This window comes from Centropristis striata, chromosome 13, assembly GCF_030273125.1.
Source record: "Centropristis striata isolate RG_2023a ecotype Rhode Island chromosome 13, C.striata_1.0, whole genome shotgun sequence".
In the NCBI taxonomy this organism is placed as follows: Eukaryota; Metazoa; Chordata; class Actinopteri; order Perciformes; family Serranidae; genus Centropristis; species Centropristis striata.
The window spans coordinates 26494262-26521653 of record NC_081529.1 but is presented as its reverse complement, the minus strand read 5'-3'; the positions used below and the strand labels follow the sequence as shown (position 1 = coordinate 26521653).

The window sequence follows — 27392 nt, the reverse complement described above, 5'->3', positions numbered from 1 at the left end:
CTCATAAGAGTTTAATTTAAGAGCTGATATCTAGCCATTTTCCATGGTTTTCTTGATAATGATTTTGGTTATTATCAAGAAAACCATGAAAAATGGCTAGATATCAGCTCTTAAATTAAACTCTTATGAGCTATTTTTGTTTATCATTATAATTGTCCAAACAAATGTACCTTTAGTTGTACCAGGCATTAAAATGAATAAGAAATGGAAGAAAACAACGGTGGTCTAATATTTTTTTTCCATGACTGTAGATGCTGCACTTTTAGCTTTGTATTATCGTCTCTATTTATCGTCTATAATATCATTATTGTAATAAGGCATATTAATATATTATGACTGTATATACTATACTATACTATACATCAATAAACGCCAATAATTTAACTATCCAAAATACACGGTCGCCCATAAAGTTGGAATAAGATTTATTTTCTTTATGGGCGACTGTGTATATTGTGCATCATTTGTTCCATAAACTGTCAGTAAACAGTACAAAAACTATGAACAAATAATTCAGACTGCTGTTCTGACTCCTACATCATAATCACAAAACAAACAAAACCAGAAAATTTTCATATTTTATAAGCTTGCAGTGACTTACGACTAGGTATTTTAAATCAAAGAAAAGACTGAAGTGATTCTTTGATAATCAACATAATTGCTAATTAATATTCATCCAATCAACTAATGTGCTTCAGCTCTACACTTTTCCCTTTTTTTCCCATGAGGATGGACTTTAACTCTGCATTTGTGTTTCTTTTTTGTTGTTGCAGTGGTGTGTTTGTTGATTTCCAGGCACTGATCAAAAACTGAGGGTGTTATTCTGATCTGAACCCCCTCAGTCAGTGTTTGAAAGCCACAAGCCGAGTCGGCAATCTGTGAATGCCTCTAAAAACAAAGCGATGGATCACATGGCTTTTTTTTGGAGCTTACAGTTTTCATTTGCACATAAAGTACAAATAAGCTTTATTTGATTGTAATGCTTGTGCTATGAGACACTCAATTCTCTCCACATCCATTTTCAATCATCCAGGGCTTCCTCTTATCCAGAAATCTGTCCCATCTTCTGTCAGTCGGCTCGAAGATTTGTTCAGACGATCAGGGATCTTTTGTTTCAAGCTTTGGGGCGACATGTTCAAAAGCTGAAATAATACCCAAATGATGCAAATCCAGTCAATCCGGGTTTGATACATCTAAAAAAATGATGCTGATATCTATCAACTCTCCCTCTCTCTCTCTCTCTCTCTCTCTCTCTCTCTCTCTCTCTCTCTCTCTCTCTCTCTCTCTCTCTCTCTCTCTCTCTCTCTCTCTCTCTCTCTCTCTCTCTCTCTCTCTCTCTCTCTCTCTCTCTCTCTCTTCTCTCTCTCTCTCTCTTCTCTCTCTCTCTCTCTCTCTCTCTCTCTCTCTCTCTCTCTCTCTCTCTCTCTCTCTCTCTCTCTCTCTCTCTCTCCCCAACAGAATAACAAACTGATTTGATGTTGCTAGGAAACAGGTCTTTCTCTTTTTTTAAACTGTCATTTTATTCTAATTTATTTTCAGAATTCATTCAATTATGTTTTCCTATCTGGAGAGTAAATCAAAAGGAAACAAAAACATGAACACTGAACTTGTTCAATCGGCGAGAATGTGTGTGTGTAAATGTGACTAATTGGGAGCGTGAAGGTGACAGCAGCCCCTCACTTTAATCTTCAATATAAAATGGCAGCGCGTACATAGTAATTATTAGTGCAGACATCACTGTTGTCTGCAGCATGAAAGACAACGTGACATCTGTGTGCATTCTAATAAAATAAGCAGATTTTTTAATGCGATTCATCACGGTTGTCAGTGCTTAATATCAGCCTGCAGCTCCTATCATAACAGAGGATCTTCATGACAAGGCTCCCTCCTCAACACTACACACAGCTCTTTGTTTTACTCTAATTACACATTTGATTAAAACATTACAGGTGAAAAGAAGCTAATGTAGAGATATGATCGCTGAGAATCTCTCTATTCAATAACTTGAAAGAAACAGCAGTCTCCCAGCTAGAACTGCTTTCAGACAGAGCAGAAGCCTGGTGTGAAATTATTTTCAACTCGGGTCCTTTTGGGTGCTTCACAACAGTGATTCAGAGTTTTTTCTTCCTCACTGTGCGGATCAATAGCTAACTGAGAATTTGACGCATTTTAAAACAGGCAAAGGGCAACTCGAACGTATAGCTCCTGACAACAACAAACAGTGAACTTTTGATTTATCTTCCTTACCTTAACCTCCAGACTGGACCTGACTTTATAGTAAACAGTATAGTTTACTCCCTCAGGGATTGAATGTAGGCAATAGTATGTCCATAACTGCATGTGTTGTGGGTCCAAATCCCATGAAAAGACCACAGCCAGCAAAAACACATTATAATCCCTATAAGCATGATGCTCTGATTCCTCTGTCATATTGTCCGAAAAACTATTAAAACACATATATGAGCCACACTGGTGAATATCTCCTTAAAATAATAAACATGGACACTAAGTCTCTAATATATACACTATTCACACACACACACACATACATGAATGCTCACTTAGGCAATGGTTTACAACCTGGAGGCCGGGACCCTGCCAAACTCCCAGCTGACGTCTATTTTAATCTGGATGGCATGGTGTAAAGATTTAAAAAATGGAATTTTCTTATGTTTATTTGACCAATTAGTCAATTGTTTGGTCCATAAATAAATCGCAAAGTCCAAAGAAAGGATTTCAGATTCTTTTGTCCAACCAGCAGTCTAAAACTCAAAAGGTAGAGATTTACTGGAATTTAACTCCAGACAAATGTCAGTTTTTCTTGAAAAGGAAATTAATTTATTATTATTATCATCAAAGTAGTAGCTGATTATTCTTCTTCGTATCAACTAATCGATTACTCGCCTAATCATTTCAACCAAATTCCAACGTGCCATCTCGATATAGAAAACTTGATCCATTTAGTTATCTACATCAGTGACACACACACCTTTCCTGAGCCTTATATATGCTCACTAAGGCAAAGGTTTCCAAACTGCAGATCTGGACCCCACCAGAGATAAATTCAAGTGGTCGTAAAATGATTAACAGGAAAGGGAACAACACACTTTTACTTTTCTATGATCATTGTAGGTTTTTTTTGTGAAATACTGGATAGTTTTACACAATCTCACATCCCCCCTCCAAAAAAAAAAAGGTTGGGCATGGCTGCAAAAGAGCACCAAATGTGTATTATAATGTGTATTATCCACAGATAAAAATAGCCCACCACCCAAAATATACTGTTTACTTCTGTCTGACTAATGTTTGCTAAAAACTACAGAAGCATTAAGATATCACTGTTCAGGAGGAACAAATAGTCTTGGAGTTGAGTGCCACAAATAGGCTGGGGAGATCAGGAAAATATGAGATTAACACATCAGTTTTGATGTTTTCATGAAATGTCTTGACATTAAAAATAACATAGAGAATAACACCAGTGTTATTAAACATGTAATCATTGTATGTACATTTGGGTTTCCCTTTTAAATCTTAGTTACCATTCTGAAGAAAATATGGATATATTTTTTGGGTGGGTGGAGAGTCTGTTATCATATGAAACTAGAAGATCTAAGGAATCAATTGGTTCATGTCAGAATATCGTGTCGGGAAGTTGCCTGAAACGACTCTGCAAAGTATTTTTTATTTGGCATGGTGCTTTTCAAAGCGCTCATGTGACCTATGACATCATGCTATCTGAATGAAAAAAGACTCTCTGGGTTCCCATGAGTCTCTTCTTTAGCATTTAGTTTTTATGCACCAAATCTCTGGAACAATCTCCCAGAGAACTTGAGGTCTGCTGCAACTCTCAGCTCTTTTAAATCAAGTCTGAAGACTTTTCTGTTTCCATTTTAACCTGTAATTTTCATTCATTCGCTCTTAAATGTTTTGTACATTCACTTTTTTTTTTAAATTCGCTTTTAAATGTCTTCTAATGTGTTTTATGTATTTTAATCTTGCCCCTGTAAAGCACTTTGAATGTCCCTGTGTCCGAATTGTGCTATATAAATAAACTTGCCTTGCCTTGCCTACATAGGCCTACATGTCTGATAACATGCAATTTAAGGCAAAAAGCCTACTGTATTTGAATAATTGTGCATACTGAGGCCCCTAAGAGGTTTGCATCTTTAACTAATCGTCAGGTTCACAGATTCCAGATGATGTCCACCACTTTGGTGATGTGGCATTTATTGTTGACCTGCTATCTCTCCTTAAACATCCACTGCCCACAACCCCCAATTCTCAATAAAAAGGAGTCTGAATGGTAAGAGGTTAATGTCATTCTAAATTAATCTTGCTATTCTGCACTAATTAAAAAATGAGAGCCTCAGTACAGAGTCACTAGAGTCCAATGAGTCTAGAGCGAGCTTACAATTCATAACACAGTGAGATAAAGTGTGAAATATGGAGTTAATCACTGCTGAGTTTTTAAAAAAAAGTCTAAACCAAAATAATCTGAAATCCACATTTATATAAAAAATCCCTGTGTTTTCACCTCTGACAGTGCACTCCTACAGACTTAACAACCAGCTCCCATCGAGGCGAAAACATAATTTGCTCGACTGAATTAAAAACTTCACCTTCGACGTGCTCGTCTCTGCTCAGCGCCGACAGCCCACTGGTCCACTGGGTCAACAACTATGGACGGAGCAGCCCTAATCTACCTAGCCTCATTTGCAAAATTCTCAATTAAAGTGAGAGTGAAGGCAGGCCAGCAGCAGCCTGAATGGATAACAAAGATCAACAGGCTGCCTCTAATGATGAGCGCTCAGGGTGTGTGTGCTGCTGGGGCTCAGTGGGAAGGATGGAGCAGCAGGGAGCTGGCATGGGAAATGAGAAAAAGGGGAGATACGGACAGTTCAAACCACTCTTTAATAAAAAACACAAATGGGGTCCTTTTGGAGCAGATTTCAAATTATATTGCCTGAAGAATATAATTTAAAAAATAAAATAAAATAGAACATACTGAGACAGTACAAGAAGATGCATTAAATGAAGCACCGTCATATAAAAAGGTCAATTATTACTGATCCGCCTTCATTAAAGCATCTGAGGTTAAAAATAGACACAGCCGTCAGTACCAAGTATAAGTTCACGTGGTGGCAGCAGCCTGTGTTTAGGTTGCTATAGAAACGTCAGGTTCCTACTATTACTTTTGGCTTCAGATGAAGCTTCAAAACAGGACTTAAAAATATCAGATGAATGGTTTTACCTGTGCCATATTATTTGTTGCGACGAGGCAGAAAAACATAAAAAAGGAACCCTTAAACAGGAAAAAGGCAGGAAAAACTGTTTATTCTCCCTAAAGATCACAATACTGTCAAGCTAAGGTCAACACATGACACAGATTTAGACATTACACAACATTATAAGAAAAACATAAATTGTAGAACAGAAAATAAAACAGAAAGAACACAAGGACAGAAAATAAGAATACATACATTCAGTACATGAAGCACACTGGATACATATACAAACCCACATATAGATAGACATGTATACAGCATATATACATAAATACATAGAAAACATACATTGAATATGAACCATTATTTACATGAATAATACATTAAAACATAAATCAGTTGGTCAAACAGTGAGCTGCTTCTTTTACAAATAAAGGTCTGCTGCTGGATTTTTATAAAAAAGGACAATTATAAAAGTCAATCATATATCATACACACATAGTAGTAAAATGTATGTTTTATAAGAATGTGGACATTTTCATATTCACAGCTAAGGACTATTAATCTGAATGGCATGTTAGAAAAATTACAAGTAGAATTGTCCAATGATTCTTGACTAATTGACTCCTCGTTTTGATATTAGGTATTAAATTTACTAGAAATTAAGATGAGGGAAAAGCAACAATTCCTCTCATTTTTGCGTGAAGAGGGACTGAAATGATCGCCTTATAATCAAAATACTGGCAGATCCTTTTTTTTCTTTAATCAACTAATCGATTAATCACCTAATCCTTTCAAGTGTAGTTCAATGTGCCATCTTAATATAGATACTAGCCTGGAGTGAAAATATTTTCAGCTTGGGTCATCTTGAGTGCTTCACAACAGTGATTCAGAGTTTTTCTTCCTCACTGTGCAGATCAATAGCTGACTGAGGGTTTGAGCCATTTTCAAACAAGCTATGGGCAACTCAAACATAAAGATGTTACATTTTTCCAGACTATAAGAAAGCCTGACCAGTTATTTACTTATTTGTGTTGCTTTTATTTTATTTATAAGAAAATTGAATACTTATTATGCTGTAGTTTAACCCTTGTGCATCCCACTTTAATTTTCATGCATTTTTATTTGATTCATGTTATGAAGATTAAAAGTAGAATCCTCCAGTGTTTATTGATTCATTTATTAATTTGTCATTTTGTCTACGAAATGTCAATAAATATTGAAAAAAAATAGCCATTGCGAGTTCCCAAAGTATTTGTTCAGAATGTTTTTTTGGTCCAATCCCAGTTTTGCAAGACCAAATCAAATGTAATAGAATTTAAGAAAGCTATTTATCTTTAATTGAATATTTAATGTTATGATCTTCTTCTTAAAGGCTTTGTATGGGAGTGACTGAAAGATGTCACATTTTAAAAGTTGAGATACATACAAACACATACATTGACATATACATACAGTTTACACACACACATAGAAACTCACAACATATATATTCATAATGAATTCACATAGAAAACACATCCATACATAAACAAAAACACAAGTTAATCTGATTTATAGTGAAATGTCTTTACCACTCATGCAAAGCAGCAGTATGCTCGTCTAAGTGTACTCATATGTTGAAGGAGACATGCGGACATCAGAACCATGTGGTGTAAACTGATATACAAGAAAGCAGCATTTGTGATGCTCTCAGAGCCTGACTGTGCATGTAATAGTATGGTTGATGTGTCCTTGGGGAAGAGGCAGCTTGTACATGGCTTGCTCACAGCAAGTCACAACTGTGGAATAAATGCCAAACACATTAAAACATTGTGTTGTCAGGAAATAATGACCTGTGGCTTCAGCTGGACAGCCAGCAGAAAACAAATTAATAACAAACATGAATTATTTCTTCTGAGCTGGCGCTGCCCTCGTCATCGTTCTGAGCTACACGGGATCCTGCTTTAAAAAAAGACTCTCATTATGGAAGCTATTACTTGTCCAAAGCGGCAACAATCAAGTAAATACGAGCTATGGCTTGAAATTGAGTGAGATATTAATAAACAGCCTGGCTCCTGCTTCTTGTTCACACTTAAGCAAGGCTTCATTTGTGGCTGATAGCAGCGCAGTAGGTTATCTGAAGGCAAAAACAGGGGGTGCATCACAGCTTTACTTTTATTATCTTAAATCCAGACAGTTCCTTCTGCCACTAGTTGCTGTATATGTTGTGTAAAAAGTCAGTAAAACAGAATGCATCAAAATCACAATGGCCCTCATTTATCAAACGAGCGTACGTCAGAAAGTGAGCGTAAAGTGGGCGTAAGATGATTTCTACGCAAGCCTCGGCATTTATCAATTTGGACATGAGCGGACGGTACGATCAGATCTCACGTCTGCTCTCAGCTCGTGTACGCAAATCTGAGTCAGAGTGAAGTCCACACGTCTTAGTCTGAGAATTGATCTTAGACTATTGTATCGATGCCTGGAGCTGATAAAACTCTGTGGTGTTTTGATTTTTAATAGTGACAAAGCAAAAACATGTTTAGACTACATAATTATATGATGAATGATATAATATCATTAAAACATAATCCAAAAATAAATACACCCTGCGATCGTGAAATTCTTTAAACAGAATACCAGCCGAGGATAATAAATGTTGTTGTCTTCTGCTGTTTACTGTTATTATTATTATTATCCAGCTCCGACACCGGAGCGTCAGCGTCTCCTTCACCAGCGGTGCTGCCCGAATAGAAATATTTCCAATCAGCGCTGTCACACGCTCCTCTGACTAGGACATCATTATTAGCAAATGTAAAGTATAATAGCAACATTGGGATATTATATAGACTATTAGGCTTTATATATCACGATGTAATTACTCAAACCTCACCGGGAGTTTAATAGTCCGCTACTCTGCTGACAGCACCACTGATTTCCTTCTTTTTCACTTTTTCTGCTGCCAAACAAAACTAGTTTGTTGTGTTGCAGCTGTTGGACGTCAGCGTTTCACTTTCTGACTGAGAAATTCCTCTTCTTTTAGAATTAAAACTTACTTTAAAACATTGTTTACCTCCTTCAACCAAAAAGCTGAAAACTTCTAAGTCCGTGCTCCAAATGTAAAATATTCAGTGAACTTGTTTGAGTTTATAACTATAAGTACTTTTATTTCATAAACCTCCGTCGCTGCGTATTTCTGTAATATGTCTATATTGCCCCTATTGTTAATTGTAACGGTGCACTTTGCTAATAAAGCTGACTTTAGAGGGTGAAAAAATCCTCTTTTTGGCCGTATTGCGTCCTTCGGTGTCGTAAACTCTGAAGGCGAGTCATCTGAATCGGGTATATATTAGGGCGTGGTATTTAAATGGCGCTTGTTTCGAGCCGCCACATTTATCAACAGCCGATCATTCTTACGCTGTGATTGGCGAGATACGATCGTTTGATAAATCACACGTGGACCCTGTCGTAAGACGAAATATACACTCAGATCTGCACTGGTTTCTACGCTCGCTTGATAAATGAGGGCCAATGAGTGTATGTATTTACAAGAAAAAAGCAAAAGTTCCCCAGTTTGAGCATTAAAAATATTGTCTTTAAATTGAATTTAGGTGGCAAAGGATTTGTAAATCATTGCATTCTGTTCTTTTTTACATTTTTTACATTTTTCACAATTTATTTGGAATCAGGGTTGTACTCAGAACGATTTAATTACATATCTTAAGTTCATTAAGGTAAACTCTCAATTACAGCCAAGCAGAAACAGTCATTAAAACCCCAGTAAAACTATTAGTAACTTGTTAAATGCAGTGGCGATTCTAATCAATTTTATACATGTGACACACACACACACACACTCCATAGCTCTAGATGTGTGCAAACAGTGAGATTCACCACAATTGATTTGGCATCAACATTTGACATTTTGGAGATTTTGACTTGGGAGATGTTTGGCGATAGATAAGAAACCCCCTTATGTCAACATACCCAAGAAAATGCATCCTCTGAATGCTCCAGGTCTCTAGATTGTGCTTGTAAAGTTTCATGAGGCTATGATTATCCTAGAGGTCACAGCAGTTCATTATAAACAGTGATGTCAAGTTTCAAAAATTGCTCCCACTGCAATGAAATGGCTACTTTGGGGACTAACATCACCACATGACTAAAATTGGACTCATTAAATCGACAAGAGTCTCAGGCTTCCAGTCAAACCCAATTTATGCATTTCCAACACTGTTTAGGGAGGCCAGTATGCAGAAATATTCAAATACAAAAAGGAAAAATAACACATTTGAACTGCATGAGAGAAAATTGCTTGCTTTCTGCCCCAAACTGCATAAGATTAACATAACGTGGGCATGTCTGTGAAGGGGAGACTCGACCCCATTTTTCATTCAGATATCCTGAGGTCAGAGGTCAAGGGAACCCTTTGAAAATGGCCATCCCAGGTTTTCCTACGCCAAAAATGCACCTAACTTTGGATTTTGGAGCAATATTTAGCCCCTTTACCAAAGGTATGCTTGGCCACTGGATTCCTTAGGTTTTATAGTTTCATATCCTACATGTATCACCACCCTATTTGGAACAGAGAGATCTAGGAGGACCATGCCACATCCATGAAAAACCCCCACAATATAATAATAACCAGAAAGCAGCTACAGTACTTGCAGCAGTGTGTATGTTTGCACAGCAGGGACTCACCTGCGAGGTAAGGGGTCAGGACAGTGTGTGAGGGGGCTGCTGGGGGTGGGCGGCTGCTCCCTTCTGCTCCTCAGCGACTGGCTCCTCTGCACCTGCCTCAGCACGCTACTCTTCAGGTCCAGCAGCGTCGTCATGATCTTTCACTGCCAGAACAGACACAAAGAGCAAACATCAAGACACGGTCGCTCTGGTGCAGCCGTAACTGGCACAAACTCTTTTATAGGAAAGAGAGTAAGATGCATTTTATTTCAGCTGTGAGATGTTGCTGGAAATACAGTTGGCTCAGGAGGTCTAATCAGCTGTATAATCACCCTCTCTTCTCTCTTAACGTAATTATACTCTTCCTCAGCAGAAGGTGTGTTCTATTTCTGCCTGACTGATGCCGCGGGGTGTTCAATTATCTTCCACCTTTTGGTCTGGTCAGTTCAGAGTCAGTCGACCTTTATTTTTGGGATCAGACTTTGTACATGATATGCAAATCACAAAGCCTCGCAGAGCTGAGAGTCACAAGAGCCTCATAACAGCAAAGCCATAAAAACTGTTGTCTCGCTAAAATTAAATGGCAATAATATTTTCTTGCTAAGTAAAAGCTATGTTTAGAAATGAATCCCCTTAATGTTTTAATTGCCGACCTGAAGCATCTGCAGGGCAAAAACTATGAGAGGGTCTAAAAACTAGACCAACAGTATGCAAAAACAGCTCAGTCAAAGCTAGAAAACAGAGAAAACTGACAAAATAAGAGGCTCAACAAAATAAGAAGTTGCAGGAAAAACATATTATGATGTGGGTTTTTACAGAGAAGTGGTCTGATAATTAACCACGAATGGTTTTATAAGAAGCACATTCAGTCATCAATTTCTGTACCTTCCTATACAGGAAAAAAGGTACAATCGGCAATTTAACTTGTATTAACTGATTTTTGTATAATTTACACTTTAATAATCTTGATGAAAACATGGAAGATTTGCAATCAAGGACTGTTAAATGTTTATTGTTTTTCTTTACTGTAAGTAAAATTTAAAAAAACCTTTACAACAGCGAGGTGCTAGCATGGGGTAGCTAGCATGTTTAATGGCGTTGCTAGCATTTTTAGCTTTGCCAAGCATAAAGGATTGTTTTCCACATTACTTGTTAATTACTGAGCGTTATAGTTTTTCAAACACAGTAAATGGATTTTATTACCTTTGGACCGAGCCGGGCTAGCGGTTTCCAGGTTTTATGCTAAGCTAAATTAGCCAGCTGCTGATTGTAGCTTCATACAACTCAATAAATTAATTAAGTGTATATCCCTTTGAAGAACCATTGCATTTTGTGGACAAATTATCTATTAAAAGAAACCTTATGATCATTTTTAACAAAGGCCGATAACTAGGCCTCTTTTATTATGTTGTTTTTATTAAACCACATGGTCCTAAAATATATTAATTAATTTGTTAATTGAATTGATTAATTTATGTTTTTTTCTAAAAAAGTGTCATAATCCAGAATAATTGGACTATATATATTATATATTTAAGAAGCAGATATATATATTCATGACTTTCTTAGAAATTCTTACACATGGCAGCTTTTCACTTTGACGTTGACTTTAACAGATACAGGGATGTTATCAAAGCATTTGTAGAGAGATAATTTTGTTTGTCGTGACTGTGAAATATGAATTTAGAAATATGAGCCTATCTGGCAACCTCAGAGAGATTGGTACTGTGTTGCTAAGCAATTTTCTGAGAGCGAGTGGGTCTTTCTCAGAGCCATAAAGTGAACCCTCATTCTGGCTTCATGGCGTCTTTAAAGTATAACTGAATTATATTACCCCCATAATGATATTGTGCACCATCAGTGCTCCCTGAAGTAGAAGAGCTAAACTGTTGTGTTTAGTGATATTTAATGAAACTGTGTACGTCTACATTTTCTCCACTCGAAGTGAGAAAAGTACAGGAAAAAGGAAACATAAGCAAACTTTCGATTGCTTTTCTATGAGCTCAATTCATCCTCTTAACTATGACCAAAGCTAAGTCTGTCTGCACTGTGAGCCAAAAATATAAACGGTCTTCCTTTTTTATTAGTAAAAACACAATTTATTGGAAATATACAATACTATTCTATCCGATTAACTGAAGAGCCACGTAATAAATATGGATATTATTAAGTGTAATGCATCTTAGGATCTTTTTTGACAAAAGTCAGACACTGAACTTCATCATGTGTCTGCAGTATATCTACCCTGTATTAGGAGTTAATCCTTTTAATCTCCAGAGAAGGTTGGCCGTCTATAAATACCTGCAATTCAATATTGAAGTCGGTCACTAAAGCCTCACAGGAACAGAATACATTTATTAGCTGCCACATTTTTCAAGTACATAGTAACATTTCAAGCCACTTTGGTGGCAAGACTGTTTACAGTGCAGGCTATGTTTCAATTAAATATTAATTTCAAGTCACAAAGCATGAAAATGACCTGACTGCAAGGTCATTAAAAGCAGAAATGTCAGTTTGTCCTGCAGCAAAACACAGGGATGCTCACACATCTGCCTAGCAACAGCATCCAATCGATTTTGTCCCTGCTTGTCCAATTTGCTAATGTGAGCCTCTGTGATACCGACTCCACCTGGATCTCTGAGAGCCTTTGAGGGGTCCGAGAGTCAGCATGCTCATGAACCGCAGCGAGGGATGAAGAGAATCCAAAAAAAGAGGAATGACAAGGACACAAGAGAGAGGCTTTGATTGATGGAAAAGTTGTTTCAGAAGACAGCAGGACTCACTCAGACAGTAAGACACTCTTTTCAATAGTTGACAGCTGATGTCTCTACATCTGTATGGAAAAAAAGAAAACAATGAACCATGGTTGCTGGGAGCTTGTTCTGATTTTCCAACACAATAGCCACTGGTATTAACAAAATGTAACAGAGCACAATTAGCTCAGTGTGCCTGTGGAAAGAGATTCTGAGCCGATGCTGCTCATTTCACAAGCTTATTTTCCCCCCTTTTTCTTTTGGATAGCACTGTTGAAGGCTGCCTGTTTGAATTAAAGTGCTTACACCAAATGGATCCAAAAAATAAAACATATTTGCCCGTATGGCTACTATTATTTAGTGCTCCAGGCCAATTGCACAGAGAGCAGCGTGCCGCCGGCTTGAAATTCATGCTACAAGTTGTTTTGTTGGCTGAGCCAAAGGACAGTATGCTATTGATCCAGAGGGCTGACACCGGTTATCCACTTGGAGCATCCTCACTTTACTCCATTAGACTGAAGTGCCTGTGCTCCTTCTCTGTCAGATATGATCAATTTGCAATTTCCAAGGGGAAACTGTTGAAATTCCTCTTTTTTTTTCACATGAAGAGGGATGCAAGATACAAGGTCGCCCATGTTGGAATAAAATATTTTTTTACCTCTTTCCATGAATTGATTGTGACAATGTGATTTATTTGACAGATAAAGTTTAAATCTTCTCAAAACTTTATTAATCAATCTCTTCCAAACATATCACAATGAAAATGAAACCACAATTATCATAGGATTGTGTCTGAAAACAAAACTATTATGGGCGACGGTGTATACAAGATGTAAAGTATTAATATTATGGTATATTATTACAGTAAGGACATTATAGCTGATAGATTGAGCCGATAAACTGCAAATTCAACACACTCCAACAAGCGCAGCACACTGATCCAAACATGTCGTTGCTGGTGTGGACGTCTTTCACAGTTTCAGTGCAAGACAAGACAGTTGCAATTTCCAATAATTAAGTTAGGGCTTCAAAAAAGAGGGGAAATGTCTGAGTATTAACAAACAACAAATCTCATAAGTAGTTAGTCTATAAAAGGACATCATTTTTTGCTTAATACATCTAAGCCCTTCTTACCCTCAGGTGTGCATAAACTACAGGTTATGAACATTTATTTAAAAATACAACTTTTTTAAATTATCACTGACGTTATCCACATTAGAATCGTCTGAAAAAATCCATCTGGTGCGTCACTAATTTCCCTCATTCATTTAAAGTGTAGCCTTATGACTGTCAATCAAAGGCGATGGATGTATAAACATTCAGCTACTTCAACAAAGCAACATTTCTTGTGGTTTTGCTTTATGACGCATTGAAGCGACAGTAAGTAGCTGCTTGCTGACTGATCCGTCTGGCGTCATGACGCGAAGCCATTTCTCATCTGGAAAACAATCAGTACAATGAGCGCCGCTGGGGTACTAACAATAAGACAATCAGCCAATCAGTGCCATATATTATGGGACTAACTGCATGCTGGAACAAAGAAGCAACAACAATGCCGACCGCTATGGACAAGATAAACTGTTCAAAATTAATTTTACATTGACGTCATCATCACGTCATCATCGTAGTTCACTTCGCTCCACTGTTAAAACGCAGCAAAACTGGTATGTTGGCATTGCTGCACATCAGTGTCATTTGAAAATGACATTATTCTGATGGATATCCTGGTTAGGGAAAGCTTAGGGTAAGAGTGGATTCAATATCAGACCAAAGATGGAAGCAGAGTGTTACAAGTTGACAATTCTGTCTCGTATGAGCCAAAGTTTTCTCATGCATGATGGATCTATTTTCGTGTGTTTTTTGAATGTCATTGCTAAATGTCTTTGGGACGCTCTTGGTGTTTGAGTCTGACTGAATCTCAGAGTTGTTGACACTTTCTGCTGTCAATCTCCAATGAAGCTGCACTGGAAGTATGTCATGAATAAAATATTGTTAAGTTTAGATACATATCTTTAGCCATAGGACTAAGATTAAGCAGAGTAAACTGCAAAGTGACTGTTTTTACTCTTACAAAAGAAACAAATATAGAGCTTTTTTTAAACATAGTACATACTATATAAATAAATACAACAAAAACTTCAACAGAAAACAAAATGCCATCATTTCCGTTGTAACCTACATTCAATTAAATGTACTTTATTCTGAATTTAATGCATTTGCTTTAGTTAACGCAGCGGGCAGAATAACAACATTATTGTCATCACTTTTGCATTTGGTCATGTTCATCAAATTTACAGGTTTATACAGTTTGTGGAAAAGGGAAAAGTTACCACTTCAACTTTTCTACCTTTTGTAATACTGAGTGATAGAAACAATATATATGTGAAAGAAACATTCATATAATTTGTCATACAAACAGCAGTGCAAGGTTTATCAGGTTTAGGAATAGACCGTTTTAATTCCTGTCATTGCATATGTTATGCAATATTTCAATACAGGAAAGTCAGTTTCTCAGGATCAATATGCATTTATGTGACTGACTGTCATGTCTGAAACTCGGGTGCTTCTCAAAGTAAAGGAAGGATTCTCACACAGCTGAATTTGAAGGATACTACGTCATTGAATCGATGTCAAGGATCCTTAGAATTCTACAGAGGACAGCGTCCTTCTTTTGGTGAATTTTATTTTTGATTTATTTTTATGTGTCTCCTCCACGCTTCCTCCATGTCTTTCTTATTAATATTTTTAAGCACACAGTCACAATAAACAGCAGTTAGTATAAGCATTCATGACCTAAAACACTGCATCCTGCTGATACATTTCCCTTAGTTTTAATTATTTTTGTAATAAAATTGGATAGACAAACAAGACAATAGAAAATAATAATAATAATAATAAAAATGAATTAAAAAATAAATAAAAAAGGGAAAAATAAGTCCACAGTCCAGCAAAAACCTCCAACTCCAGCTAGGCATAAAGAAGAGAACAAAACAAAAACAACCCTCGGCACTCCATACAACCCATAATTAATGTACTTGATCCAAACACAGATTGATTAGTTACTCTTGATGAGTACCTTATAGACCTATAGACATAGCTTTCTTCCTGCATTTCAACAAAAATGTTGAAAAGCACTGATGCCAAAACCACATTCATGTCGTGCACTGGTTTTGAAATTGTAGTGTTGAGTTGAATGCAGAATCTGTCCAATTACACAATGACGCTGTCTTATACCAATGACTGGCAGGAGTCTTGCTTTGCCTCTGTAGGACTTAGGGTTGTCAACAGTATCGATACTCAAAAAAGTATCGATACTAAAACGTTGTATCCGGATACAATACTGATTTTCAAAAGTATCGAGTATCTGAAGCTTGTTATCATAGTTGCAGTTTCTTTTTGCACAACAGTTTTTTATTATAAATATTTAACCTGTGGTTCTGTTAATTTTTACATGTTGCATTTTTCTTGTTAATACCCATATTGGTAACACTTTACTTGAAGGTATCGTCATAACAGTGACATGATACTGTCATAACTGTGACATGATACCATCATAAACGTGTCATAAACATTATGTCAATGTCATAAACGTTTATGACTGCTGTCATTAAGTGTCATTCGGTTTTTGTCATGACAAGTTGACATTCCTTGGGTTGTCTTGATTATGACAACTTGACTTTAATCAAAGGGACATTACCACAAAATATCTTTGTCATGGCAACTTGACATAAACAAAATATGTTTCTATATTTGTGTTTATGGCAAGTTGGCATAATGATTATTATAATTAGATGTGCAAGGTTACAGACCAATTCTAGCAGTTTTGGGTATCTTGTCGGTATTCTGTCAAACGTCCTATCAAGGAAGCATCCTCGACTATTAGAAGCAGCATATTTCTATGTAAGGTGAGACTGTGTTCACTGTTTTATGCTCTACTTACCTGGTAACTTGTCTTTAACAGTGCTATGCTCTCTTCATTACATCTTTAAGAGGCCGTGCAGCTGAGGTACCTGAGACATATTTTTCTCACTGTGATAACCAGGAAAAATGTTCCAAACAAACCCGCTCAGGCATCACATCATATCCAACACATGCAGCCTGGTAAGCAGGGACTGTTGACAGCTAACAGGCACTGCAGAGCAGCTGTCTCCCAGGTGAACTCATTTCAATTACGGGAGTGGATTTCTCCCAACTGGATTTCACTCTGTCTCAGCCGTCAACCCGTAGTGACAAAACGGGTCGACGTGCCACCGCCGGTGGGGCGCCGGCTGCCAAGGAAACACTGTCAAAGCCAAGTAAATGCTTTCCTCGCTACACTAGTGCCAAAGTCGTGCCAGGGAAACACTTGCTCACCAGTGTCTCTCTCCTGCAAGAGCCAATGAGCCCGGCAGCCAAAGGCGCCTTGCTGATAGGGATGGAGTGTCTCTATGGTAACAGCAACAGAGGAAAAGGAGCTGGTAAATACAGGTAAATGAATTCTACAAAGGGTGAGCAAAAGACCCTTGATGTTGTAATGTGTTCACCTTAACACAGAGATATATATATATTTATATACACACACACACACACACACACAGTTTATACTGTACAACACAACTGTTACAGAGGCGAATATGATCACTGTTTAGTCCAACTGTGTCAGTAAGAAAGCCGTAATCTTCTGTTTTTAACACAATAAATCAGGAAGAAAAAAAGATGACAGTTATTAAAAAATAAGACACAAATCAATAAGAATTAAATAATAAAATAAATCATAGAGATCCTCTAAGGAGCTGTTATTGCACTAAATACTGCACAATGCATAATACCTGACCTCTGTGAGATACAATGGTTGACTGTGCAATATTTATATTCATTATATTCATTTTTTTTATACTTATTTATAATCAAAAGTAAAGAGGTATACTTTTATACCGCTTTACTTTTGATTTATTTTGTTTTGTTTTATGTATAAATTGCATTGGGCTTCTACCTCAGTTTTGTTGTACTTGTGCAATGACAATAAAATAGATTCTGATTCTACTCTTAAGAGTACTGTAGTTTTTTCTTTTTTATTTCTCTTTCTATACTCATGTTTAATATGGTATCCCCTGTTAGCTTTCTCTGCCCTCTAGTCATTCATATAGCAAGCCCTTCCACCCCCCCACACACTATCAAACACACATATATATGTATATACACTACAATAAGATTTAAGCAATTTGTGTTTTTTTCCGTTTGTGTTTGTGCTCATTTCTCCGCTTGTCGTTCTGTGTCATGTGTTTTGTTTGTTTTTTTGTTGTTCATTGGTAATCCAATATAAAACAAACAGAAGTGAATACATCAATTATCGCTGCATGTTCTGTGTGTGGTACAAGCTGACAAGTGTTGACAGGCAGTCAAAGCAGGAAAGGAGATTTATCCACATGGATGCAAGTTTTATTTTCAAAACTAAAGAATTTTTAAGTCATTAAGTTAAGTTAAGTAATTCTGAAACCAAGACGAAGACTGAAACACAAGATCCATGTGAATTGATACTTTCTACCCTGTCAATCTTATGAATCCAGCTTTATGTGCTTATGACTGCAGGGACATATTTTGAATGCAAACACAACCATTGCTGGTTTTCAGACGGTATGGGCGGATAGACAAAATAAGAAGATAAGAAGGATGGAGGGCCGTGGTGCTTGTTAACAACAGGTGGTGTAACCTCAGGCACGTCACCCTTCGCCGCAAGCCTCTATACATATTTTTTTCCAATGAAATTTGCATGCGCCGTCTTTGTTATTGTTTACATCCCACCATCCGCTTCTGTAGACTCACCCAACACATCTGTTTATTCATACAGAAAGGTAAATATGCAAGCATTGCCTTGGCCAAAAATAAGTGACATGTTACAATTAATTTGTCTTTGAATTTGTTGACCATTTGTGTTCAATTTGTGCTAAGAATGAACCTAACCATGGCTAAAAGGTCTGAATCTAAGCGAGTATTTGGAGAATGGTTATACCCGTAGTAGATAAGTTAATCAATCAATTATATTTGTCACATGAAACCGTAAAGGGCACAACTGCATTGAATTGCAATCCTTTTGTGCATCATGTTCTTTTTTCTTGTCACTAATGCTACATACCATAGTATACCATGAAACCACTATACAGCTATAGTCTAGAGTCACAGATAGATTTCAATGTGACTCACAAGCTCTTTCCTTCCCTGTGTGATGTTTTCAATGTATGCATGAGATAAACAACAGTAAGAGATACCTGAGCAGATCGATACAGTAACAAGGCTCACGATATGTTGTGCACCAGTTGGTCATTAGCAGCTTCAAACAGACCCCTCAAGGTGTTTTCAGTAAAGCACCTTTCTAGGTCATTAGCCTTTCGTTGTTGAGCACTTCTCCAAGTGTCTGTTTGAGCGTAAGAGCTTCATCCTTAAGAGCCGTATTGAGCATTTCAAATGGGGGCAGGCAGAGAGATGTCTTTGTCTTACAATCAATGTAATTAGGAGCGTGCATTTAATTGATTACATTCCTCCAAATATGCCAAAATGAAAAGGAAATATTAAGTGTCTCGTGTTCTCATGACATTGACAGTTTGCATAATTGAATGAAAGCATACAAGCACATTTTGAACTTAATTTAACCACATGAGCCTGAAGGGGATACTTATTTAATTCGTAACTGTAAGTAGATTATTCTGCAGCACTGATGTTAAAAAGCATGACTCTCATAACCTTTACGACAGAAGCAAGAGCCTCATCATCTTTGGCCATCAATATTATTATGCGACTGGCCCTTGGGGGATGTATCGGCTAAGTGAATGAAGCTGCCAATCTTTAACAAGCTTTTCCACAGGATTGCCGCGGACATCACTGCGATCTGCACTGTATGCACCTGTAGATAACACATAACAATCTATAATCCAGCAGGCTCTAGAGCAAAGAAACCACAGTGCGTCCAGACTGCTACTCCCAAAAGCTCCCAGTGTCGAGGTTGTCAAGGCACATGACAAGCACTTTGGATCGGAAATTGATTGCCAGAGAAAAAACAGGGAATTGACAGTTGTGAGCTTTTGTAAAAGGGCGTCTGCAGCACAGCCAGAAACAGCCACGCACGAAATATTAAACTTAAACAATGGCAAGAATCTTTGCTTATTGTACCACGGATAAAACATCCTTTGTCACCCTTCACTTACACTCCAGCACTAACACTGCTGTCAAAAATAGCAGCCATTGAGTCTTTATGCTGGAGCAATAATGCCACCTCCATAGTGTACGCACAAACATCAATCTGCGTCTACAAGACACTCTGAAGTCATACAACTGCTCATACACTATAATTAATACTTCTCAACACAACAACTATATTTGTGCAGCATTACCATAACAACATAATAAGGGAAACACTGGGGAAGATGTTTGTTTTTACATGTAGGTTTTTAACCACTGTTCGGTTGTATGACATTAAGAAAAAATGACTAATGACTCATAATGATTGTTATAAATTGGAGTTATAACCTGCACCAGCTGTAGCTTCTTAATAAAAGAAGAGAGAGCCCCGCAGATGCAGACATCTACAGTGATTTTGTTCTGCACATTCTGCCAACCACAGATCCTGTTTTATTAGACTGCAGTTTCACTGAGCAATGAAACGTGATGCTTTTCATTAGCCTTTTAATCTGCGGCACATGTAGTCATTGTCAACATTAAAAAGCAAAGGTAAAATTACAGGCTCACAATTGCTGTTGTTGTCACTAGGGGGAAAAGATAATTCTAGCTGAGAGATGTTTTTGCATGTGCATGTGTGTGTGTGTGTGTGTGTGTGTGTGTGTGTGTGTGTGTGAGAGAGAGAGAGAGAGAGAGAAACAGAGAGAGAGAGAGAGAGAGAGAGAGAGAGAGAGATCACTACAGGAGCATCTCCAAAATCAAAATTGATTTCTACACAGTATGAAGCTCAGCAAGCATTCTGTGCCAGCTGCTGAAGAGGTTAAAATCACATTAGGATCAAGAGGTCTGAACCTGGCTGTATTTTCATGACATTTTGGGAAATCAGAGGATCAAAGTGAGGCACTTCTTCCAACAAAAGCCTCCAAATGTTTCAAAAAGTGCATCCAGAGTCAAACAACATGTCTTCAATGCCAATCTCGGGCTTTATCGTAATCTGGTGCCTCTATGTTACACCTGTATGTGTGCTTTGATTCCTGAAGGGTGTGGGGCTTTTGCAGATTAAAAGGAGAGCCTTTTTAAAAACACACAAAATGGTAAAATGATAACCACAGACACAACTTGATCTTCTGATCCTGTGTTTAAGATGTGTATAATGAAGAGAAGGACAACTTCTGTCAATAGGCATAGTGCAGCATTTATGATTTTTCTTCTCACAGAAAAAGTGCAACAGATCTGAGCTCACAAGCTTCATCATATAATCCTTCATACACTGATATTGCCTGGATATCAACAGAACTTTATGCTCAAAAACACTCAAATATTTCCAACTACAGTGAATCAACAGGTAGCAATCAACTGCCCTCCTTAATGATAACAGCATGAGTTGGTAAAGCTGATGAATGCTGTTGCTTTAGTCATTTTAAAACAAAGAGGTAATTTTCCTGCTGTTAAAAAATAAAAATCCAGCTCACCTGTGTCTCCTGACAGTTTTCCAGTGTGAAATGTTTTGCGGCTGCGTGTGTCAGAGTTGCTGTGGATCAAAGCTCTGCTGTCTGCAACAGGATGCAGTTTCTTTCTGTCAACGAGACGAAGTCAACTTCGCTGGAAACAACGTTTGGATATTTTTTCTTGCGAAAGACGACAGACAAAAGCTCATTTTAGTCCTTCGAAATGCTTCCTGAGCTCATGCTCCACCGATGCGCGCCCAAATATGGCCATAGGAAGTGCAGGTATACTTCATAGTCCTCGACTACTGTCGGAAATTTTCCTATTACGAGTTAACCGCGATACACACGCACACACAGGCAGGCTGACGTTTAGTGGAAAAGAGGGAAATGTTATCTTCATAAAGATCATTCGATCCAACGTTGTGTGGACACCTGATTGTTAAAGCCATTTCTTTTTTTTTTTCTTTTTTTTTTAAATCTATGTTTACCTGTGTAGCCCACCTGTTGCTGTTAAAATCAGGTGTTATGCACCCAACAAAACAAGTGGCTTCATTTGACTTTTATTCTTTATTCTATAGTTTGATATTCAGTGTAAATAGTGGTAACGTAAATTTATGACAATTACATCTCAGAAAAGTGAATACAAGTAAAAAGCAAAATGGGATTTTGTGATATTCCCGAAAGTAGCTTGAAATAACTGAAAAGTTTAAATTTACGATATGCACCTGAATGCATCATTTGACTGTTGCTGAGGGACGTCGCCGAGAAAAATCCCCTCAGCGACGGAGGGAGCAGGTTGAGCTATCAGTCAGACTGAGATTCATGTACTTTTACTTTGTTCTGCCTAATGAGCTCATCAGTGCTTTAATATCACACTCTGATAGGATCTAAATATTTTAATGGTCTACTCAGGAGACCAAGAAGCTTTCTCAGGCTCTAGTGCACATTAGGACTCAGTGTCTATCCCGAACAGAAAATGTATAAATAAAAAAAGTATTTCCCATTTTTCACAATGTGTCAATGTGTAAATTGCACATGTAATGCTGACCAACGACATATAAAAAATGTATTTTCCTTATTAAAAACATTAATTGAAAGTGAAAAAAAATGTATAATGTGAATAATATTATTGTAATACTTTTAGATGTGGGTTTACATTTAAAAAAAGAAACAGACAAGAGTCTAACTGTCTCGCTGTATATGTCCACTATTAACTCACTAAGCATGTCATAGTGATTAAAAGCCGCAAAATGCTTCAAATCAAACCAAATATTTGACTTTTCAAAATATTCCTCATAATGAAACCGGCCATTGAACCATACAGCAGTTTCATATTTAAATTAAAACATAATTCCCTTTATCATATATGTGGTAAATGGACTCAACATGTGTCGAGGGTTCATTGAATTATACTCTTAGTGTAATATTTACTGCATGCACTTCCAAGCTTTGTATCACAGGACACATCAGACAGTTTCTCACTCCTCTGTTTGCACATTAGGACACATGCACAGAAAGGCATACGCACAAATGCTTTAAATAGACACAGGAACATTAATTACATGCTTGTAGGGTAGAGGTGCTTCTCTCTAGGCTTGGAAATTATTTCACACATGTTCATTATAACACAATTTACAGACAGGCACCATCTCACAGTGTAGGACTGATAATTCACAAATGGAAGTCTTCATCAGCAAAGTCAAAGCTGTTCAACAGCTAGGGACTTTCCTTATCACTATTTACCTACAGTAATCTACATAGGAGACAATTTTGAAGCTTTAAATATGTCAATTGGAACAATTTAAGTCAATTGCGAAAGAGAAGAGGGAGCAATTTGTTTTTAATGCCCAAATAACATAAAATCGAATATGATTTGTTATCAGGAGTTAATGTAGCGTGGCATTGCAAATCCCTGCACAAAAACACTGCTTGTAAAAAGCCATTTTCTTCTAGCTAAATACACCACAACCCTTCAACTGTATGTTCAGAAAAACAAGCATTTAAGGAGATAATAGCTGCAGTTCTGTGTTGAAAATTAATCCTACAAGGTATTTATGTGGGTCTTGATTGGAAATCTCTCAATGTTAAACGCTTGATTTGCTTGTTTTTTCTTCTTCTCACCACTGCATGTTCCCTTTTATGACTGATTGTGAGTGCCTCCTGAGCTGTGAACGAGGGGGAAATAAAACAGAAAACAGACAGACGAGGAGACTAAAGCTCCACTCCGGAGAATTACATCAGCAACCGTCTCTAATTTACTAATGAGGGGGAAAAAACAAAGCTAGACTTCTCTCTCTGATTTTGATATGATTTGACATACTTTTAAACTCTCAGCAAAAATTGAACAGAAGGCTTTTCCTGTGCTGAGTGATAAGACACATGTGAACCCTTTGCCTTGTTTCCATGGACACATCATCAGAAAACTTCCCCAGCTGGCCCCAACGCTCGTGTTGACGACAAAAAACAAGTGAAGGATTTAATTATGACAAAGAGAAAGGACTGATGAAAGTCATATAGCTGTGACATAATGGAACAGTAGATACATTGGGAATGAGGTTATTTTAATAATATGGTTGTTTCTATTTCATATCGTGCCATATCAGAGCGCGAACATTTTAAATCCTTACTTAAATCTAATCTCTTTGAGCTGGCTTTTAATTCTAGTTGAGCTGAATATTTTATTTTTATTGCTCTTTATTTGACTGTATTTTTATTTTATTCTTTGCTGTTTCTATCTTCTATTGTTTAACCCTCTTTTACATTGTGTTAATTGCTCTGTGTGGCTTGATTGTACAGAACTTAAGTCAATCATTAGTTGTTTCAAATGTGCTATAGAAATAACATTTGACTTGACTTGACTTCTTAATTTTTTTTAATGAATTTATAACAACCTTGATGGACTCCAGACCTATGAAGAATACAGTACTAATCAGTGTAAAGTCACTGCACTTTCTCACCTTCAAATCACACACACACACACACACACACACACACACACACACACACAGGATCTTCAATCCTCTGAGTCATCCAAAGGTCATTCAGACGATGTATTCATTAGTTCTACTGGAGATACAAGTCAGTTCTTCTGCTTTTCTTTTCTTCTCAATAATATGAAATGTTTGACACCAGTGTAGAGAAGCGACGTGTAATATAGATCATTATTTTGTCTCCACCGTATTGCCTTATAAGAGAAAGAATGAGCATGTGCATGCTGAATAATTCCCAATGACATGTTGACCAGCATTCACCGCTCAGATTACAGATCGATAAGGAGCCACTGCTGACCCTGCCGTTCCGAGCCCAGCCCCGAGCTTGCAGATTGCATAACAGAGTGAGCAACATGTTTCCAGTGCCCTCGCTCAGATTTGACCCATTTTGTTCACCAATGAGCAGCACAAATCTGTTTCCTGATCCTACAATTCAGCAGCACATATGACCAGAAAAGACAAAGGGTTTAAGATTCATGTACAGCCATCCAGTAGTGAGTAGTATTCATGTACTACACCCTCAGTGGTTGAGTCATTTCCTGTGAAGCAGCAACATTTGAACCTCACAACTTTTGGGAAAAGAAAAAGATGCATTTTTCAACAAGGCCATCGAGACGCAACTCTTCCTTATAGGATTCTGTCTTACTATTACAGGATGAGGAATAAAACTGAAATGAGTCATCCATCATAATATTTGAACATTTCATTGTCAGTAGGATGCTCTACCTTGAGAGGACAATAAAAGACAAGTGCAAAGTATTTTTTTTTTTCAATATTCATTCGGCATAATTAATTCCATTTGACTAGTGTGAGTGTATTTTGTCTTCTCTAATCTTTTTCAAAGACTTATCTCACAGGGAAAATGTATTTTATTGTCTGTTCAAAAGGATGATTCATATTTATTAAAATTACAATTATGTATTAACCACTGACTCACTGTGTTTCCACTCTTGCACTCTCAAGTCTACTTTATTCAATCATATACCCTGCCATTAACGCAGAAATGTTCTGTACTGTCAAAGACATGAATAAACTGAGCATTTTAGTTTTATCACCATGTCACTCTCTTAAGACTCACACAAACACACACATACACACCATAAAAAAGCCATACAAAATAAGAAACTTAATACTTAGACTCATTGTGCCTCCCTCAGGCAGAAGAGTGAACTGACAAACAGCAGCTGTTCTTGATGACTTTTATTTCTTTTGACACTTGAATTGACATCCATCTATATCCGCCCCCACAATCTATCCACCGGACATCCCTGATTTAACCCCAAAGCTTTTTTAAAAATCCCACCTCCAGTCACCTCATATATAACAAGCTTTTTTAAAAGAAAATCTACAAAAAGTGATGTCCGCTTAGCCCCCAGAGCTTCACTCAGTTGACAAAGCTGTGAAGTGAAACAACAAAAAGTGGACGTGTATATTGTATACAAATCGCGTACAAGCACTTTGAATGTATAGTGGTTGAAATCAGATAATTTCCAGTAATGATGAAGATAGTAAAGAGTGTGTACTATGCACATATGGGGGCACTGGTGCATATTAAAAGCATAATGAATCTAGTTTATTAGAAGCCATACATTGATAAGTAATGCATGTGAAGTCAGTTGAAAATATGAAGACATATTTGAGTTTCTGCATGGACAATAGTTTGAAGTTGTATAAATGTATAGAACATATCCACAAATAATCGATTAATATATGATTCTTATGGTGAGCAGATTGCTGTGGATTTCTACAAATACAATGTCATTTAGCAGACGCTTTTATAAAGCGACGTACATTTGACAGTTAATACACAAGCAAAGATGAAGTCAAAAGACAATAAATGAGTAAGTGCCATGAGTTAAAATAGGACATAAGTGCTATCAGGCAGTGTATAAGGCCAGTGCAAATGTTGCTTTTTATCTGTATAGATTATATGTGAAGGTGTTCAGTAAATAGTTGGATCTTTAGTCTCTTCTTAAAGATTCTTAAAGAAGACTCAGCAGTTTTGATGGAGTTTGAAAGTTCGTTCCACTACTGGGGCACTACAGGGGAGAAGAGCCTAGTTTGAGATGCCCTGCAGGGATGGAGGAGCCAGACGTCTTTAACTAGTAAAGCTTGATGAGCAGGAGGGTGTGTTTTGCAGATGAGAGACAGGGTTCTGAATTTGATATGGACTGCAACTGGGAGCGATGGCTGAGAGATGCATTTGAATGCAACTGTTGCATTTGTTTACGTATGCACAATTGAATTTCCAATCAAAATGACTTGCTTAAACCCACTGGAGTCTCCAAAAGCGCCAAAGCATGACTTCTTCATCACATCCAGACTAGAAAACAAAGCAGCGTGGAGCCCTACTGTAAATTTACCTCTAAAGTTCTGGCTGTAAACTCCATGAGGCCAGTTTCAGTTTGATGATGATATACCAAGTAAAACTGGAGACAAGCTCAAATATATTTGGTATAAAATGATAGAACTGGATGTAACCCTCTTATATGTTAGATTTGCAACCTTTGTTCACATTTGCAACATTTACATTTTTTTTATTGAGCATGATAGTGTTTTGAAAGTAAAAGATTCAAAATCACATTTTATGTTGGACTAAAGGACTAAAAAAGACACAAAATTACCAAAAAAAGACACAAAAAGACACAAAATGACTAAAAGACACAAAATGACACAAAATGACAAAAAAAAAGACACAAAATGACTTACAAAAACAAAAAATGACTAAAAAAATCACAAAACGACCAACATTGTTACGCTACACACAAGACACAAATAAAATACAGTCACACTAGAATAAAAACCAGAGTTGGATGACAGGATCACACACAATCACAAGATCACATTTATGTTGGTTTTTTTTTTGGTTCAAAGTGTTGATCCAGTAAGTCAGAATAAAAAATAAATTAATATTAGGTCATATAGGTGAAAAAATATACCAACATGGCATTAAAACATTTTTAAGCGGTGTATACAGGCAGGATGAACAGGATTCAAAAAGGGACAAAATAGCCCAAGACTCCATGGACTTAAATTAAAGTATGTAAACTACTAAAAGAAAACAGGGGGTAGTCTGCTGCACTCACTCCACCCCAGCAGGTGGCAGTGATGTAGTTGTAAACCACGTCCCCACTTGCCAACACAAACAAGAAGACGAAGAAGAAG

General features: G+C 37.2%; 1 protein-coding gene across 1 annotated transcript in view; it reads right to left on the bottom strand.

Annotated features, from left to right (window-relative positions):
- Positions 1-21491, bottom strand: part of baiap3 (BAI1 associated protein 3) — a 51497-nt gene extending 30006 nt beyond the window's left edge. Inside the window, exons 1-2 of the mRNA XM_059348693.1 lie at positions 21262-21491; positions 9909-10051 (exon numbers count right to left, since the gene is read on the bottom strand). Of these exons, the coding sequence (XP_059204676.1) occupies positions 9909-10042 (134 nt within the window). The 5' untranslated portion in view covers positions 10043-10051; positions 21262-21491. The remainder of the gene's footprint in view (positions 1-9908; positions 10052-21261) is intronic.
- Between the last annotated feature and the right edge of the window lie 5901 nt (positions 21492-27392).